We start from the raw sequence: 19,048 nt of genomic DNA on the forward strand, positions 1-19,048 counted from the left end.
AGCTCTAATGCATTTTAATTGTAAATTGTTATTGAAGTTGTTTATCATACCGTAATATGTCTTTAGGCCACAAATATGTCCTTGGTGCACTGTGACAAAAACAAATTTGGGTTGGTCGGCCGTCAACACCGTTCTTGGTGTGCAGTACCGAGCAATGTTGAAGTTGATCGTTGGGTTCTACCGGATGTGATTTCGCTAGCTAGAAGTCATATGACTGTTAATATACTTGTTGGCTGATCCCTAAAACAAGTATATATACCTTTTGAAAAAATCAAACATTTTCAAACAAGTATTAGTTCTATATATTTAAAATTAACTTTATATCTTTTGTATTAGTTTTGCTTATTTTAATTATTTAATTGGAAAATAGTTTAGGATTGGAAAGATGGATACCATGGGTACTGTAAGAGATGAGAGGGAAGAGGTGGATGAAATCTGACTTGGCGCTGATATGAAGGGATGAGAGGGAAGGGATAGATGCACCCCATGCGACATGAAATGGAAGTGGCAAGACTCAAGACAATGTTGATATGGCAAAGCGGTACTGCAAAAACCAAGCAGTGAACTTGTTTGGCTATTGATTGATATTTCACATAGTAGGGGTATGGTGCCGTCTAACCCCGTTAGTTTGTTCCATCAAAAAATGGTGTGGCCAGGGGCAAAAACGATTTCACTATCATGACCAAACCCTAGTTACAATAATTGTCCTTCACTTTGTATATATCAACACACTTGCATCCTTGTTATAAACAATGTTAATCCTTAATGTTCATGGTTAAAACCTTGGGAGAAAATGTTGTGTTTATTTTGAGAGAAAGGGATTAGAATTTAGAATACACCAACACAAATTTCTCCAATTAAATCCATTCAAATTCCAATTTTACATGCACATTCAAGAGATCTTTAAACTTAAAGTCTCTGACGCAAATTAGAACTTGATTTAATAGAATTGAGAGCTGATAGTAAACTGAAGTTAGGTTGTCTTAGTTGGACTATTTTAGTCATTACAAGCAGCGTAAGAGGGTGGCCCCTTGTGGGGGTCAAAGTAACGCCCAATTAGGATCACACTAGAAATCAAATACTAGGTGACAAAAGGCTGGACAAAAATTATCTTTAAAAGTGACTGGAAATCAATAGCAAGTTGTTAATACCCGGTAGCAACTAAGCTATTGAAGTTCAATAGTAACTTTCGTACTTCATTTTCACAGAAAAGAAATTCTATTTTTTTTTTAGAAAATTACTTGTGGTGTTATCCCGTTGTTGATTTCGTAGAAAGAAATTCTCATATTTTTATACGATTTAGAAAGTTATCCAAGTCATACGAAATCCATAAAATCTACGTTTCGGTATCCCATCCAAAAGGTCTACCAACTTCCCTTGCTCATGATACCCAACTACCTCATCAACCCCGCCAACATGTCTTCCTTTAATAAACAACCTAGGCGGGATAACCCGCCCGCCCAATGTCCGCCACAGCTCCTCTCTGAACTCCATGTGCATGGAAACATCTCTTTCGTCGTACAAAACCTTAAAGCTTCCTAAAAGAAACCTTATGGTGTTACAATCTTCAAAAGTCTTGCGTATGCCTCTTAAGCTTGTCGTGTAAAGGATAACGGTGTCACTACCGCCTGGTGGACACTTTGCTTCGAAGTCCACCAATAATAAACGGTTTTTGGGTTCGGTGAGTGGTCTAGAAACTTGTTCATTATCGGTTTCATTTGATGGTGTTTGAGAGTGTTGATTGAAGGCGGTTTCGTGGAAAACTAGACCTTGTTTGAGATTGGAAATGGCGGAAATGGACTTTAGTTTACTCAAGAACCTCCCTTTCTTTCCTTTCATTTCTTAACTACTTAAGTTAGGCTGAAGGGACAGAGTATTTATAATAACTTTGAATATAACAACCACTGTTTTTAAAAGCAGACTAGTAACACATCCGGTTCAATGATTGATCCGGTTATGAAAACATCAGTAATAAACAAATGTGAATAAACGTAAGGTATTTCCATATCGATCGATCACTTTTGATGGGACCAGATAGGGTACAAGAGAAGGTGAGAGGTAGAGGTCTTATCTAGTGCTTGTCTTTGGTGGGCTTGTGTGTTCTAACATTTTGGTTTGAGAAACTAAACTATAGTAACCGGTTAGAGCAGCTAACTAAAAACTGTATTAGATAGGCAGACACGACTGTTCAAAGCTAAATCACATGTTGCCACGTGTCCAAATATAAGTCGACATGCCTATATATTTACAAACTAGCTCGTGTTGCATCGTTCCAATAGTATTACACCATCGGAAGACGGTATAACATCGTCCTCCAACCCTTCCAACGGTATTACTAAAATATGGACACGTGGAGTCTTAGTAGGATTTAAATACCGTCGTCCCTTGTCTGCTCGCCTAACATTGTGGCCTCCGCTCTGTGTTGGAGAGACATATTGGAAAGAAAATAGTCAAAAGGGATAGATTGAGGAACTCAATCTACCAAACGGACACTTTTAAGGATTTTACCGGTAAAAAAAATCTTCTTTGTAAACAAGACAATTATCGATGAATCACAAACACACAGGATTCAAAGTTAAAAAAAGTACCGACTGTATTATTAACAAACTCAAACTTGACACAAGTTAAAACAAGTTAACTTCTTTGACTCAAAACTCTATTGCTGTGAACCTATGAATAGGGGATTATCACTAAGACTTAAACTATCTCTATCTAATTAACTCCAAACAAACTTTCTGTTTTTCGTTAACTTCAGGATTAACTCAATAACTCCATCCCCTCTCTCCAAAATGGTCACAAAAATGACTATTGGCTGAGATGGTCTTTAAACTCATTATCAATCAAAACTGACAACACACATGGGCACAAGCGAAAAAACGAAAAAGACCTCGAAGATCGACTAAAGTTCGAGCTAAGGTGTTAGGCAATGATGAAGATGGGGAACCAGATTATAAACACAAAGGGAGACAAGCTATGGCACCACTCACAAGGGCTAAAAGCACCTCTCTTTTTTAGTCTTTTTCATCAATCAGACTTTTGTGGATATAAAGTTAAGGAATGAGTGGAGGGGTTAAAAGACTCTTTTACCCAAAGCATGATACCTGTCTCAACTTCTAATGATAACTACCCCACTGGTACATTAATATAACACACATGCAGATAAGGTTATACAATAACAGATCCGTTATTAACTTATTACAGTCAGACTCTATCAAACAACATAATACAGAAGCAGAGGACATAATAAGAAACATGGGATCATCTACAATATCTGTTTTGAGTTAAACCTTAAAGGATGAAGATAGAAGTCACTGACTCACTGTGATAACATGCACACATGCATCATTATGTGATTTCAGAAGTTAAAATTAATGAGAACTTTCAATCAAAAGCATATGCTGATAAGGAGATAGACTAACATGGGAAAGCATCACATTCAAATGCACATATAGTCAAACATAGGACATAGTAACCATAAACATCAGAAACATAGTACAGAAACAAAGGACGCAAGGAACATGTGATGATCTTCAATATCTGTTTTAACATTTTATTAATGGGTTGGTTGAGAAAACAGATTCTACTATTTAACTGGAACAAGCCAACTCCTTCTGGTTACTATCTAGCAGCTTCATTGTAAATGTACATGATTCCTGACAGTGGTGTAGAATAGCGAACTTGCTAGGTGCTAGTTGAGTGGTTGTGCGTCGACGGGCGATCAATAGGGATTAATAGGGAATATTCTGGAATATGTTGCAAAGCAAACACATTCTAATCTCTTAGAACTGTTGTATACTCAGAAAATTGTGTTCTATTATGTTTTCCAAAACTTAACGTATCTTTTTATTTGAAACAGTGGCGGACCCATGAAAAAATTTCACAGGAAGGTCGGCGCCAAAATTAATAGGTCAATAGAGATTTTAACATATACCTTTAAAAAAATTTCATAGGGGTCGGCCAACACCTACACCTGGTCTGCCAATGATTAGAAACCCCGAATGTAAAGTGGGAACGAAAGGTAATTCCGAAGTCATGCGTTACACCGTTCCGAATTTAAAGTGGGAACAAAAGGAACTTCCAACACATGTCATCCGCAGTCCAATAGACGAGTCCAAAAAATGTATCGGAATGGAGGAGATAAATAAAAATTTGAAGAGATGAGATTTGAGAGAGAGATAATTTTAGAATAACTAACGAATTATCTAACAAAATTGTAATAAAATTTTAGAAGTGTCCCAATTAGGTCACTAGTGTAAAATTTTGTTATAATTAGGCCACTTAACGCTTATTTAATGTTTCAATCCTAAATATTTTACCTACAAAAAGAGTTATTTTACCTAGATAATTGGTTATTTAGGTTAGTTAATGTTTCAATACTAGATAACCAGCCCTACCATCTTGTGTCTTCTTCGAACGTCCATCAAGAATCAAGAACCAGATTTATTATCCAGTGTTAAGGAGGAAGTCGACCAATCCAATAACAATGACAACTAGGTTTCAGTAATTTTTCTTCTTAATTGTCTATTGTGTGACCCCTGAGTTGTTTAAACAAGATATTTCAATTTTTCTTCTTAATTGTCTATTGTGTGACCCCTTTTGATGCCATGGAGTTGTTTAAACAAGATATTTCTCATGATATCTTGTTGCTCAAAGTCATCATGATTGAATAACTTTATGATTATGATGTTCAACTTAGGGGATGTTTGGTAGTATTTTAATGGTCATTATAAGGCTACCTCTTATTGATTCATAGTCTCTTAATGGTTACCTCTTAGCCATTCAGACTTAAGGTTACCTATTAAGCATTTAGCATTTAGAGGTAACCTCTTATCGGTTATTAAGACGGTTATTAAGAGACTACCAACCAATCCCTTAATCAAATTTGACATTAGTATATTTAGTGTGCACTCAAACTGCTCAATAAAACGCGTATGTGAGACTTGCATTATTTTTGTGAAGAAAACAAGTACAAACGAACAAGATTTTGGCGAGTTGAATACACCTAAAGTTTATTTTTATGTCATACATCCTATTAAATCTTTTCATCCAGAAGAAGATATTGTATGTGAGCCGATGATTTAATGAAACTTTCTTAAATTTACTTTGTTTGGCAACAATTATGAGAATGAAGTTGATCTCAATACTATTGAAGATTGGAGTGCAAGTGAACAAGATTATGATAAGGATAATGATTATGAGGACGCATGTGTTTTGTATCTTAGTTATGATTCTAATAGGGATTGTAAATTAATGAAGCACATCATAGCAATGAAATTTGAGAGTCATGCGGAATTGAAAGACATGTTGAGTGATTATGGTGTTGCAAACGGTCACCAATTAGTGTTCACAGTAACCGATCACAGCAGGTTGTTAGTAAGATGTGGGACAAACGAAACTGAAGACGATGAGAAGAGGGGAAAAAGAAAGAGTGGAAGTGTCCGTTTAGGCTTTAGGCCTCTAGGATTACATGTGCGGATTCTTTTCAAATAAAAACACTAAATGATAAACATACATGCTCAAGGAAGTTTTATTTGGGTTCGCTTGTTACATATTTTTTGATTGCAAAACGAAATTTCAAGCAAATTATTAACAATCACGGAATTAGTTTTGGGGAAATGGAACAAGATATCATGAGAAAATACCAATGCAAAGTGAGTCCCAGCCAATGTGTTAGAGCAAATCAAAAGGTATTGGAAAACTTATACGGTGGGTTGAAAGAGCATTATGCAAGACTTTCAGAATATTAAGCTAAGATATTGGAAACAAACCCGGGGAGCACTATGAAGATGATTGTGGAAATGATACCAAAAGGAGAGATTTATTTTAGTAGTTGCCAACGTCACCATTCAAGATTTCTTGTCCCCGATGATCGGCCAAACAACATGTACACTAAGCCTAAAATGAGTCGTATCGCTTAGCCATGCTTCATAGTTCATAATAAAGAGCATCGTGGAAATACATGCGACTCAGCCATAGGAAGATGATGGAGAATAAAAACATGAATGTGCACTAAATACCTTTTGAGAGATCTCCAACAAATTACCAATATGGCTATCTAAATCGTGAGCATTAGCGTGTAGGTTTCAGATCCAAGTGGTAGTTTCAAGGCCTCTACTACTAAAATAAATCTCTACATTTGGCATCGTTTCCACAACCATCTTCACAATGCTCCCGGGATTTGTTTCCAATATCTCAGCTTTTGCATCATGCTCATTCAACCCACCCTCAAAGCCATTCAATACCTTCTATTTTGCTCTACCACATTGTCCAGGACTCATTTTGCATTGGTATTTTCTTATGATATTTTGCTACATTTCCTTAAAACTAATGTCATGATTGTTAATTATTTGCTTGAAAATATCATTTTGCAATCCAAGAATATGTAACAAACGAATCCAAATAAAACTTCCTTGAGCATGTATGTTTATCAATTAGTGATTTTATTTGAAAAGAATATGTGCCTCTAATCTAGAGGCCCAAAGCCTAAACGGACACTTCCACGCTTTCTTCTCTCCCCCTTCTCATCATCTTCGGAATCTTTGTCCCACATCTAACTAACATCCTATTGTGGTAGTTTACCGTGAATACTAATTAGTGACCATTTGCAACACCATAATCACTCATCATGTTTTTTAGTTGCGCATGACTCTAAAATTTCATTGCTACTATTGGCTTCGCTAATTTCCAATTCGTATTAGGATCATAAAAAGGATACAAAACACATGCGTCCTCATAATCATCATCCTCAACATCCTTATCATAATCTTGTTCACTCTCACTACAATCTTCAACAACATTGAGATCAACTTCCCTCATCATCATTATGAAAGCAAAGTAAATTCAAAAAAAGATCATTAACACTAACTTCATTATCTTCTAAGTTCACAGACAAAGGAAATTCAATAAGAGATCTTAAAACGATAAAAGACAAAGATAATTCAATAAGAGATCATAAATGACAAAATGCAATGAAGTTAAAATAATGAGATGGTGATGTGTAGTCATGAACGGGATAAAAAAACAAAACAAACTATGTGGTGTTGCTGACATTGAATCAACAAAATTAAAATGGACCTAAAGTTAGTGACAACATAATAACTACAATTGTTAATTTATTAACACAGATATCTCATATGATAATGTGCATACACTTCTGTATCCTTTATACGTATAGCAAAGGATTGCATGCATGTTTTAACCCTTTATATTTTTAGCAAATGCTTCACATGATTTATCAAAAATGTTTTCAACTACCTTAGCACATGCTTCACATGATTTATTAAATACGTTTTCAACAATCTGAATGCTCTTGTATGTTCTTCTACTTGCTGGATAAAAAGATTTAATAGGCTATACCACATAAAAAAAGACTTTTAAGTGTATCAACCTGCTGAAAACATGTTGATTTGTACTTGTTTTCTTCACAAAAATCATGTAAGTCTCACATAAGCATTTTATCTAGTAGCTGGCGGGCAGATATTAAATATACTATAGGAATGTCAAATTTGATTAAGTTGAACATCATAATCACAACTTTATAAAATCATGATGACTTTAAGCAACAATATATCATGATGTTCGTTTCTTGATCGGGATACTCAATTGTTTCTAATCATTAAACACACACCGGTAACTGCTAAGATATATGACATATGAGGAAACAATAATTACACAAGGAAACATCATTTATTGACATATAACAACGCAGTACTGAAACAAAAGACACAAGAACATGGGGTTTGGATTATCTACAATATTGATAACAGTTTTGGTTACCTAAATAGAAGCAACTGCCTCCTCAGAGTCAGAGTTGTACCAGCCAATGCTGAAGTCAAATGTGATGCATGTCAACTCCTTTTTCTTACCATCTTGCAGCTTCATTGTGAGCGTATACGAACCCTGATTTTTTTCACAATAATACACGTTAGCAGCTTTATGGAAAACGAACAGTCTACCAGGTTATTTATTTTGACTACCATAAGAACATCTATCAAAGTAAATAATACATTTGATACCAACTCATATGAAAGTATATATATTCAAATATTTAGATCCACATAGATATTTATATGGTTTTCCCCCTAAACATACACCTGTGTATGAAATAGTTTTTGTACGAGGTATAGTTTGTGTACGAGGTATCGTTGTATGACTGTATGTGCATAACACATTTCGTGTGTGTACATGGCAGAGCTAGAATGTATGTATGTGTGTACAAAATATGAAACAATTTGTGTGTACATGGAAGCCCTCAAATCGCCTAGCCCCTTCGAATTCAATCCCACCCGAATTTTAGTGCAAGACCAATCCAAACACCCGAAAAGGACCAGATCGACTCAACCCCATGATCCAGTTCTCAGTCCTTATGTCTTAGCCAACACTGTCAACCGATTTGGGTTTTCCAAAACGCTTCATTTCAACCTGAATCCATTTTGGCCACAACTCGTTTTGACTTATACCAAATTGATACGTTTTCTAAATGACCCGTTATGACCCGAACTCATTTTGCTTTGAATCTGTATAGAACAATAACTCATAATATTGTTATTTATTAATTTTTTTTTATAGCTGAACAATATTCTTAACTTACAAAGTTTGTTATAAAACCATATTAAGTTCAATAAACAAACTAACCCAAAATTTCATTTTTTTTTTAATTTAGGAAAAATGGAAGTTAACGCTGAAGGCATAACAAAATCATATTTTCGAGTGAAACATCTGGAGTTGGACAAAAAAGTATTTATTCTAATAGGGTTATCCCATATTCATGGACAGCTTGCCACTGCCACACATTGCAGAAAATCAGGCCCAAAGAAATGTTATAAAAAATGCATATCTATAGGCATGGAATTTTCTAAAAAGAAATAAAAGTCATCATCAAGCAAAATAAATGATAGAAACAATAGATATAAACATATACAACATTTTGCATAAGTGAAAAATAATATAGAGAACAAAAAACTTACAGGTGGAGTTACTGATGGTAATGATTGGGAATGAGAGATTGCAAAGTCACCGGTGGTAACAGGGCACGATGTCTTGTTGCAGAGGTCACTGGTCTCACTATACACCCCAAAAAAGTAGTACGAAACATCGATCACAAGGTTCCCTCCAGAGATTGGTGTTTCTGCGTTCCAACAAACCATAAATACGGTGCTATTAATTATAATGCTTAAAATCTAGAGAGAATAGCATAATACTGTACCTGTAGATGCAGTAATAGTAAAAGTGGTCTCTTTGCCTCTTACAATTGGGTAAGGATCGATCTCAACTCCACTTACCTTCACGGCATGAAGAGGTAGGTCCCCGCAAAGCCCAGTTGGACCCGCAAGACACACCTTGAAGAGGTACGTCTGCGCAAAGACCAACTGGTTCCACAGGACCCACCATGCTCAGAGAGATGAAGACCTTACACGCAGTAAGCCAGCTGTTCCCGCAGGAAAGCCTCCCTTGGTACAGTACCCTGCCTGTCCCCGCAGTTGTGGGTACAAGCCAAGAAGGAAGGCCACCCGCACTAACAGTAGGGCTACACGCATAAGGCACTAACTCTTAATACTTCAGTAATGTCACCTGAAAAAGGAATGAGCAGGGCGAGAATATTCCCGCCTAAAAGAGCTAGTCCGTACGCTTCTAGAAAATCTTTTGTACTATACCTGCCAAGGTATGGACAAAATAGACAAGATATGACCAAAGCAGCCCATGAACCAATCACAGGGTAACAGCTCACCGACAATAGTACGAGGAGGAGCACGCTCCAGTACAAAATGTCACTATCAGCCGCTGCCTACCCACCAACTCCCATCGTGGCACGTACATAGCCCGTAGTTGGTGGAAAAGGAATATTATACAGCTGGCCGTACCTGCTTGGAAACCTACATTCGGCTATAAATACTCCAACACCTTGGAATGGTATGATCATCTTATCTTCTCTCTAGCTATTCCTCTCAATATACACTTATATTCAGAGCAATCTAGTCTGATTCTCACGCCGGAGGGTGGTCACAAGGAGGAACCCCCCCCCTTCTCAGTGACGAGCTCACGGTGTCTGTTTTGCAGGTCAAGAAGAATAACCATCTTTGCCGGACCTAACCCTCGTGGGAAACATCTACTTAACCCTAAGATTATCCGTAATCTGCCGGGGTCATTTAGTGTTTCTTCATTGGCGCAATCCGTGCATTAAGCTAGAACTAATTCTTTTTCTCAGTTTTTTCAAAATTTCTGGAAAGATGGTTAAGGTTACTCCGAGGCCAAGGCCACCGAGTGACCAAGAAACCCCGGTAACCACAACCCCAGCTACTGGGGGGAATACCGGTGAATACACGGTTTTTACGAACACTACCCCAGCTACCCAATCCGGGGCAAGTGTAGTAAACAATCCTCCCCTGGGATTCATTGATACCCAGGTGGAGAAGCAACAAACGAAGCTTCCCCGCCAAACACTAGATCAAGTTAAAGCTTGGGCGGAAGCACGTCAGAAAGAATTCCAAGCTGAGTTGGATGAACGTTTACGTTCACTCCAACAGGCCAACGACGAATTCGGAAGCACTCGACAACAGCTCAACACGAGCAATGATTGCGAGTATTCGGATGACGGTTGGGAAGAATCTGACAGTGACGCAAACCCTCGTCATAAGGCGAAAGGGAAGCGTAAAGAAGTTGACTTCCGCTCGAAAAGAAATTTTGGAGAAACTTTCAAGCCAAAGAGCGCGGGGGGAAACCCACGTGACTTCTCCAAAACTTTCAGACCGATTGTTGCAAATGCGGGAACGTCCAAGTTTGCAAGAGACATTGCGGAAGCAATCGCTCCAAAGATTGCCAAACAGATGTCCAACATAGGCACTTGTGATGGCGTATCCGACCCAGACGATCACTTGAACAGATTCATAGCGGGGGCAACCGACAGTAATTAGACGGAACCCACGTGGTGTTACATGTTCCAAATGACGCTCGTCGGGGCAGCCAGAGCGTGGTTTGATCGTCTACCGGTCCACCACATCTATGATTGGGCAGACTTCCAGCACAAGTTTAGCCAGCACTTCAGTCAACAAAGAAAATATACTGAAGAGCAGTGGACGATTCTCAACTGCGTCCGAGAGGAAGACGAATCTTTGCTAGACTTCATCACTCGCTTCAACTCAAAGAAGCTAAGTCTAGGCACTATAAGCGAAGATCTTGTTCGCGCCGCTTTCATCCAGGGCGCCGAGTACCCAGAGCTTATCCGCACTTTGACGGGTAAAGATGGCATGCCATCTACGTGGGATGCCATCATGACGGTAGCTAAACGCTTTGCCGAGACGGAGAAGCAACTGGGTAGAAATCTTCCCCAGAGCACAAATCTCTACACGCAGAGGACCAGAGAAAATAATGTCCGTACCGCCCGACATAATAAAAAGAGGAAGCTTGGTATTTGGCAGTCAAGGATAAACTTTGACACCTCATCTAGCTCTCGCCCTCTATTAGGCGGAAGGGACAACACACACTCGTCCCGGAATCCCAGATGGACGCCACTCACAAAAAGCGTCATCGAGATATTTGCCACCGAGAAACTCCCGCGGCCAAAGGCTCCAATAATCCGACAGCGTCATAACGCTGATCAGAGCAAATCCTGTGACTTCCACGGGACAAAAGGCCACACCACAGAGGAGTGTACGTCTTTGAAGGATATTGTCGAAACATTCGTCAAAGATGGAAAACTTACACACCTCGTGGCGTCAATCAAGAACGGAGGGAGAAATGACAATCGGTACAAGGGCAACGGACGAAAGCCCGTCGACATCAGCATCCACATGGTTCATGGCAACGTCAGAGGAAGAAAACGACGAACGACAGAGCCAAGTGCGTGGAAGGAAGCTGAAGTGCGCTTCCCGCGTGTGCCAGGAGGGCCCAACAAAGAAGGCCCCATAGTGCTCAAAAGCCAGCTGGGGCACTACATCACCTCCCGCACTCTTGCTGATAACGGCGCTTCGTCAACGGTCATGTATAGGCAGTTCTTCGACAAGCTAGACGACGAAGACAAAGAACACCTGGAAACGGTCTACGCCTCAATGGAAGGGTTCGATGGCAGCACAAACACCCCCTTGGGTATCCTATCTTTCCCCGTCACTCTCACGGACGGGAAGTACTCCCTCACAGAAGACGTGGACTTCGTCGTAATGAGGAAGCCACACCACACATACGACATCCTCTTCGGGAGAGATGGGATGGCAAGATTTAATGCCGTGGTGTCTTCAGTCCATGGCATGATGGGGTGGCCAACAGCTGAGGGTGTCTCGATGATCACGGGTATTCCCCAGGTATGCATCGCATCTGTCTCATCTAACCCCAAACCAAAGATGGCTAAACCAACCATTACCGAGCCAGAAGAATGGGCCTTCAATGGCAAATACCCTGACTAGGCCGTTATCATTGGCCCAACAATCACTGATCCCACACGCACCTTACTCAAACGCTTATTGCAAAAAAATGCTGACATCTTTGCGTGGACACCAGCTGACATGACTGGTGTACCCCGAAGTAAGGCGGAGCATAAGCTCAAATATGACCCGGCTTTTCCACCAGTCATACAAAAGCGTCGCGTAATAGGTGCGGAACAGGCTAACGCGTGTAGAACCCAAGCCAAGGAACTCCTTGACGCAGGCATCGTACGCGTTAGTAAATATCAAACATGGGTTGCAAATCCCGTCATGGTACCGAAATCCAACAAACAATGGCGCATGTGCATAGACTTTAAAGACCTGAATAAAGCATGCCCCAAAGATTGTTACCCGTTACCCGAAATTGACCTGAAGGTAGATTCGTTAGCACCGTTTCGCCTTAAATGCTTCCTTGATGCGTATAAAGGGTACCATCAAATCCATATGGCTGTTGACGATCAGGACAAAACCGCATTTCGGATGCCCGATGGCACATTTTGTTATCAAATGATGCCATTCGGACTTAAGAATGCCGGGTCCACATACCAACGCCTGATGGACAAAGAGTTCCATGCCCAAATCGGGAGGAACTTGGAAGTTTACATGGATGACTTGGTCATCAAAAGCCTTGAGCCAGAAGCGATGTTGAAAGACATCGAAGAAACTTTCAACACGCTCAGACGGATAAACATGAAGCTCAACCCGAGCAAGTGTTCTTTTGGGATGGAAGAAGGGAAGTTCTTAGGAGTCATCGTTACCAAAGATGGCTTCAGAGCGAACCCTGAAAAGGTCGAAGCCATTATCAAAATGGAATCACCTACTACCATCAAACAGGCTCAGACACTGAATGGACGACTAGTCGCACTTAACCGCTTTTTGGCAAACCATGCGGATAGGTCGTTCCCATTCGTGTCAACATTGAGAAATTGCTTGAAGAAAACGCACTTCCGCTGGACACCAGAAGCCGAAGCAGCTTTTCAGGAGATTCGGTCACGCTTGATCGAACTCCCAACGCTCACAGCACCAGAAGCGGGGGAGGAATTAATTCTCTACCTCTCTGCCACAGACAGAGCAACCGGGGCAGTCTTACTAGTATAACGAAAAGGCATCCAGATGCCCATCTACTATGTAAGCCGCGTCTTAACGGACGTAGAAACCCGGTACTCTACCCTGGAAAAATTAGTCTTAGCGCTTGTACAGGCTTCACGCAGGCTAAGACGATATTTCCAAGGACACCCAATCACCATTCTCATCAACTTCAAACTTGCAAACGTTCTAGGCAAACCCGAGTTATCAGGGCGCCCAGCCAAATGGGCAATTGAATTGGGAGAATACGCGATAAAGTACAAGCCAAGACCAGCCATAAAGGCCAGGTCTTGGCCAACTTTATTGCAGAAGTCCCCGCTTCGCGGGAAAAAGAGTGCCAGGAAGAGGCTCAACCCTCTCCAGCACAGGACATTGATGATGTCTGGCGACTCTATACTGATGGAGCAGCCAACAACGAGGGTTCAGGCGCAGGGTTGAAACTAACTAACCCAGCAGGCCAAGAGTACACTTACGCTATTCGGCTGGATTTCCCAAGTACGAATAACGAAGCGGAGTATGAAGCATTCTTGGCCGGATTAATAATTGCGCGTAAGATGGGGGTGAAAAACTTGGAAGCCCACGTGGATTCCATGTTAGTAGCCAACCAGATAAACGGGACGTACACGGCCGTGAACGACACAATGGCCCTGTACCTCGCACAAGCAAAAACCCTTATGCGCGATTTTAACGATTGCAAAGTTATGCACATCAAGCGAAGCGAAAACAAATCTGCGGATGCGTTAAGCAAGCTTGCATCGTTAGCCTTCACCCACTTGGGAAAAGACATCCGCGTTGAACTTCTTGGAGCACCATCAGTCCCGCACAAGGAAATCTGTGTCATCCAAACCGGAACGGAAACATGGATGACACCAATCATAAATTACCTTGCAGCGGGTATACTACCAGAGTCGAAGACACGTGCAAAAAAGATAGGCTGTAAATCACTGAACTATCAACTTGTTGATGACATACTTTACAGGCGTAACTTTCTTGGCCCACTCCTCAGATGCGTGGACGACCAAGATGCCGACTACCTCCTAAGGGAAGTACACGAAGGCATCTGTAGAGTACACGCAGGTCCACGCGCAGTTGTAGCTAAGCTAAACAACGCGGGATACTTTTGGCCGGGGATGCACACGGATGCGCTGGCCTACATCAGAAAATGTAGATCCTGCCAGCTTTACGCACCCAACACGCATCGCCCGAAGAACGAACTTGTTCCAGTCACGTCATCGTGGCCATTTCAGAAGTGGACCATCGATGTGACAGGCCCATTTCCCACAGCAGCAGGGAACGTTCAGTTCCTAGTGGTAGCCATCGACTACTTCACCAAGTGGATAGAAGCAAAACCCCTAGCCCAAACAACCGCAAAACATATCAAAAAATTTATTTGGGAATTTATTATTTGTCGTTTTGGACTTCCACAGAATTTGGTAAGCGATAACGGCACCAACTTTGCTGACCAGAAGCTGCAAAAGTGGCTGAAAGAACTTCAAATCACCCACACCTTTACCTCAGTGGCACACCCGCAGGGTAATGGTGAGGTGGAAAGAGCAAACAAGAGCATCGTCGACGGCATAAAGAAAAGACACTTGGAGCATAGATCCGGCTGGGTGGACGAAGTTCCACATGTCCTTTGGGCGAACAGAACGCTAAAAAAGGCAAGCACGGGCGAAACTCCGTTCAGCCTCACCTATGGCACTGAAGCCATGGTCCCGGTCGAAATTGGTCTACCCTCACCAAGAGTCATAACTCAACCAGAAGACAATGATGCGGAAAGACGGTTAGACCTTATGCTAACCGAAGAACGCAGAGACTTAGCCGCAGCGCGTGAAGAGAACTACAAGCGACAAATGCAAAAGTACTACAACACACGGGTAAAACTCTGCAACTTCAATATCGGAGACTACATACTGCGTAACAACGAGGCTTCGAACCAAGAGCGCCCAGGAAAGCTGGCCCCGATCTGGGAAGGGCCATACATCATTAAAGAGGTTTTGGGAAAGGGCGCATACCGGCTCGAAAAACTCGATGGCACTCCCATCCCAAGAACATGGAATGGAGCTCAATTACGCAAATGTTACATGTAGATCAATTCAAAACTTGTAAAGAAAAGGCCTAGAGCCACTTCTAATGGAAATGATTCTCCTTTATCACATTGTGTTGATAGCCTTACCTTTATACTTATGAACTGACCACACTGATATGCCGGTGTTCACCGCATAAATAAGTGTGGGAAGAAGTAAGTCGTTGCGTGTGGAAAGCGGCACAACCCGCATAAACACAAAAACAGTAAATATTTCTAAGGGGAAGATGAGGAAAACCTTCACGCAGGTCAGATATAGGTAAAGTTTGGTCATCCTACTAAGTGAAAGTGACGGGTGTACCCGCACAATCATGATAAAGGAAACAGAACATTAACCTATTATCCAACACGCGTCGAAAAGTTAACTTATTCAAAACACTTAGAAAATTGCTAAGTTAAACTAAAAAATGCATGAGCAAATCATATAAGGTTTACAGGGCAAGGCGTTAACAAAATATTTATATTCACAATAAAAATTCAAACATTACAAGAATGGCTAGGTATCTACCCGCCTACAAAATTACAAATCTATCCTAACGGTTGGAAGGGATCTCAAGGTTCAAGCTTCAGGACCACTCCCTCCAAACCCACCCGAACCCGCACCATCAGTTGTCTGCGGCGGTTCGAGGAAAGCCTTGAGAACAGCTAGCCCGTCATCAGCAGCCGCAATTTCGTTCACCTTCTCCACAACCGGATGCGGGAAGGCAGCATACTGGTTCACAGCTTGGTCGTAGGCAGCTTCAGTGTCTACATCGTATAAAGGAAAATTGGAAGGCGGGATGCCCTTCTCTGTAAATCCTAGACCAAGCAGGAAACCAGTCTTCTCCCCGTCCTCATGAGAAGCGTTGAGGGCTGCACTCATGGCATCGTCATAAGATGTGTTCGCGAAAATCCGATGCACAACCTACAAAAAAAATATATATATCAAAAACTTTTCTAAGTATAAAGAAAAGTGTAAAGCAAAGAAATTATGAAGCTATGCGTACCTGCGGCAACGCTTCTCGTAGAAGCCATTCCTTAGTGATCAGAGCTTCTTGGAGGGTAGCTTGAGCTTGATCGCGGGTGCGTTCGGCTTCATTCTTGGTGAGGTTGGCAAACAACACATCCTTATCAGCAGCCTCTTCAACACCCTTAAGCTTACGCTCAGTGTGATCAAGCATACCCTTCTGATCCAGGAGCTCTTGGAGCTTCTTGGCGTCTTCCAAGGCCAAAGCATCATGAGCCTGCTGAAGCTTCTCTAGTTTGGCTTTAAGCTCCTCATTCTCGGCGCGCAGAGGCTCAGCAATGGCTTCAGCTTTGGTGGCCCTCTCGGTCGCGTTACGCGCAGTTTTCTTGGCCAACCTAAGCTGTTCGTTAACAGCTTGGGTAGCCATGGAACGGGCCTCGTGCCTGGCCTGAACCTCGACCTCAAGGTCCTTGAAGGCCTTCTCCTTCCTGCAGCGGTGGCAGCAAGCCTCTTATTCTCCTCCCGCAATGCTCGCGCCTGAGCCACTTCCAGGCTACGCGCAGTCTTTAACTTGTCGTTTTCACGACAAAGCAACTCGACGCGCGGCTGCATCCGGGCAAGGAGGATTCGGAGCTCATTGGATAGCCTACCCTCTTGGTAGCTAGCCATTGCCTCCCCCAACGCACCACTGGGGGTGGCATGGCGTGCCCAGTCAACGCAATCCGCAGCCGTCCGGAGGGTCGTTCCCCGGCGGATATTCCACCGTGGAGCATACACCTCATTGGAATCCGAAACTGCAAAAACAAAAAACAGTTAGGAAAAAAAATGATAAGGAATAATAGGCCAAAGTAACCCCACGCACCTGTAGGGTCGATAACAGGCCGGTAGCCGCCAAACCCATCACCCGAACCTAAGGGATATCCATCCAAGAGGTCAAGGAAATGGGAAGGAGACAAAGATTGGCTAGAGATCCGAACCCCGAACGAGCCAGCCATGGACGAGGTAGTCGCTGGCGCCGGAGGAGGCATGGTAGAAGCCACCGTGGTGGAGACCATCGGAGGTGAACTCATTGGAGATGAACTCACAACTGTGGTCGCCGCTGTGGAGGAGCTTGCAGAAAAAGTCAACGTCGGCCCAGTGAAAGATGTGGTAAAGATGGCACTGACCGCCGGCGGAGATGACGTCACAACTGGAACAGTTGCCTCAACAGAATGAGCAACTGAACCAACACCAGAAACAGGCGCAGCCGCCTGGGTCATCGCCTCAGATAGGTTGACCAAACCTATCGTCGTGGGTCCGGAACTGCTCCCTCCCGCACCGCTCTGGAAGGCGGATGCGTCCACTCCTGCGTGAAGACAACAAAAGATGAAAAAACAAAAGGCGGAAAGAAATGCGGGAAAGGTAAACATTATACTTACGGGTTTTCTTAATCTTGAAAGTTCTGACGGGCGGAGACGAACCCGATGGAACTGGCCTCTTCACGCCAGTCACCGTTGCAACGCTTGGTTGCCCAGAGGTGACAGCCGTCTCAACCTCCGAGACAATAGTCTCACCACCACCGAGGTTCCCTGCCGCCTCCTCACTTTCAGTCTCGGAATCAGACTGATTCCCCAGGTCGACGACGGAGGTAACATTCGCCTTGCCCTTCACGCCAGGAGCCTTCTTCTTCCTCACGAAGAAAGGCCCGTCTGCGGATCCCTCATCAGAAGATGACAAAATTAGAGGAACTCCAGCAGAAGTTTGAGCATGAAGAGGGCGAGGATTAAAGAATCCCTTACCTGGCCGAGTGACGCTCAAAATTTCGTGGCCCGGCGGGTAGAACTCTACGAATCTATTCGCCGTTTGCTCCAAAATGGGCAACTCGTTCTCGTCAAGATCGCGAGTACCCAGCCGGGCGGGACCACCATTCTCCCGTGGATGCAGGAGCGATTGTAAGTCGTTCCCCTCTGAAATAAAAAAAGATTAACAGTTAGAAGAAAAACCCTAAATCAACACAAAAGATGGAGCATACCGTAAGGAGTAAAGTTCAAACCGTATTCGAGGATGATAGGTATTTGCGGCGTCTCAGAACCGACATCCTTCCATACCCGGCTCATCCCAAGCATCACCATCCCAGACTCCGCAAAGCGGTAAACCGGAGTCTGGATCTGGGAGATCTTGGCGAACCATTCCGTCTCCTGGTAGTTGAAGGCGTGAAGGTTAGGGAGTGCCCTCCCGTTCTTGAACGTCATCGCGATGGGGACGACGCGAGCGGAGATGTAGAAAAACTCCCGCTTCCAAGACCGAAGACTGCGCTCGGTAGCGCAGATCTTCAAACCCTTGATCCGAGTGACTAAGGTATACCAGCCCTGGATACACCTCCAGGAGTAGAAGGTCATCAGGCGGTCGACGCGGGGCTCGCTGCCCAGAATGTGGCACACCCATTCAAAATGGCGAACCTTAGCGATCGCCATCGGGTGCACCTCCGTCAAGTGTACACCGTGTTTCTCCAGAACACGGTACACGAACTTCGTTAAT

At 42.6% G+C, this 19,048-nt stretch overlaps 2 protein-coding genes across 2 annotated transcripts; both read right to left on the bottom strand.

Moving 5' to 3' along the window:
- Positions 1–1,299: 1,299 nt before the first annotated feature.
- Positions 1,300–1,839, bottom strand: LOC143559021 (uncharacterized protein At5g39865-like). Its single transcript, XM_077047729.1, has one exon. The coding sequence runs from the start codon at positions 1,837–1,839 to the stop codon at positions 1,300–1,302; it is 540 nt and encodes a 179-aa protein (XP_076903844.1).
- Positions 1,840–7,630: 5,791 nt separating this feature from the next.
- On the bottom strand, positions 7,631–11,524 carry LOC143559022 (uncharacterized). Its single transcript, XM_077047730.1, has 4 exons — positions 11,513–11,524; positions 9,206–9,353; positions 8,967–9,127; positions 7,631–7,899 (listed from the first exon to the last, which is right to left on the bottom strand). Exons 1-4 carry the CDS (start codon positions 11,522–11,524, stop codon positions 7,777–7,779), a joined length of 444 nt encoding a protein of 147 aa, XP_076903845.1. The 3' UTR covers positions 7,631–7,776.
- Positions 11,525–19,048: the final 7,524 nt, after the last annotated feature.

Source organism: Bidens hawaiensis, unplaced genomic scaffold, assembly GCF_021521415.1.
Source record: "Bidens hawaiensis isolate Kalapana, Puna unplaced genomic scaffold, B.hawaiensis_p1.1 tig00019689_1, whole genome shotgun sequence".
NCBI lineage: Eukaryota > Viridiplantae > Streptophyta > Magnoliopsida > Asterales > Asteraceae > Bidens > Bidens hawaiensis.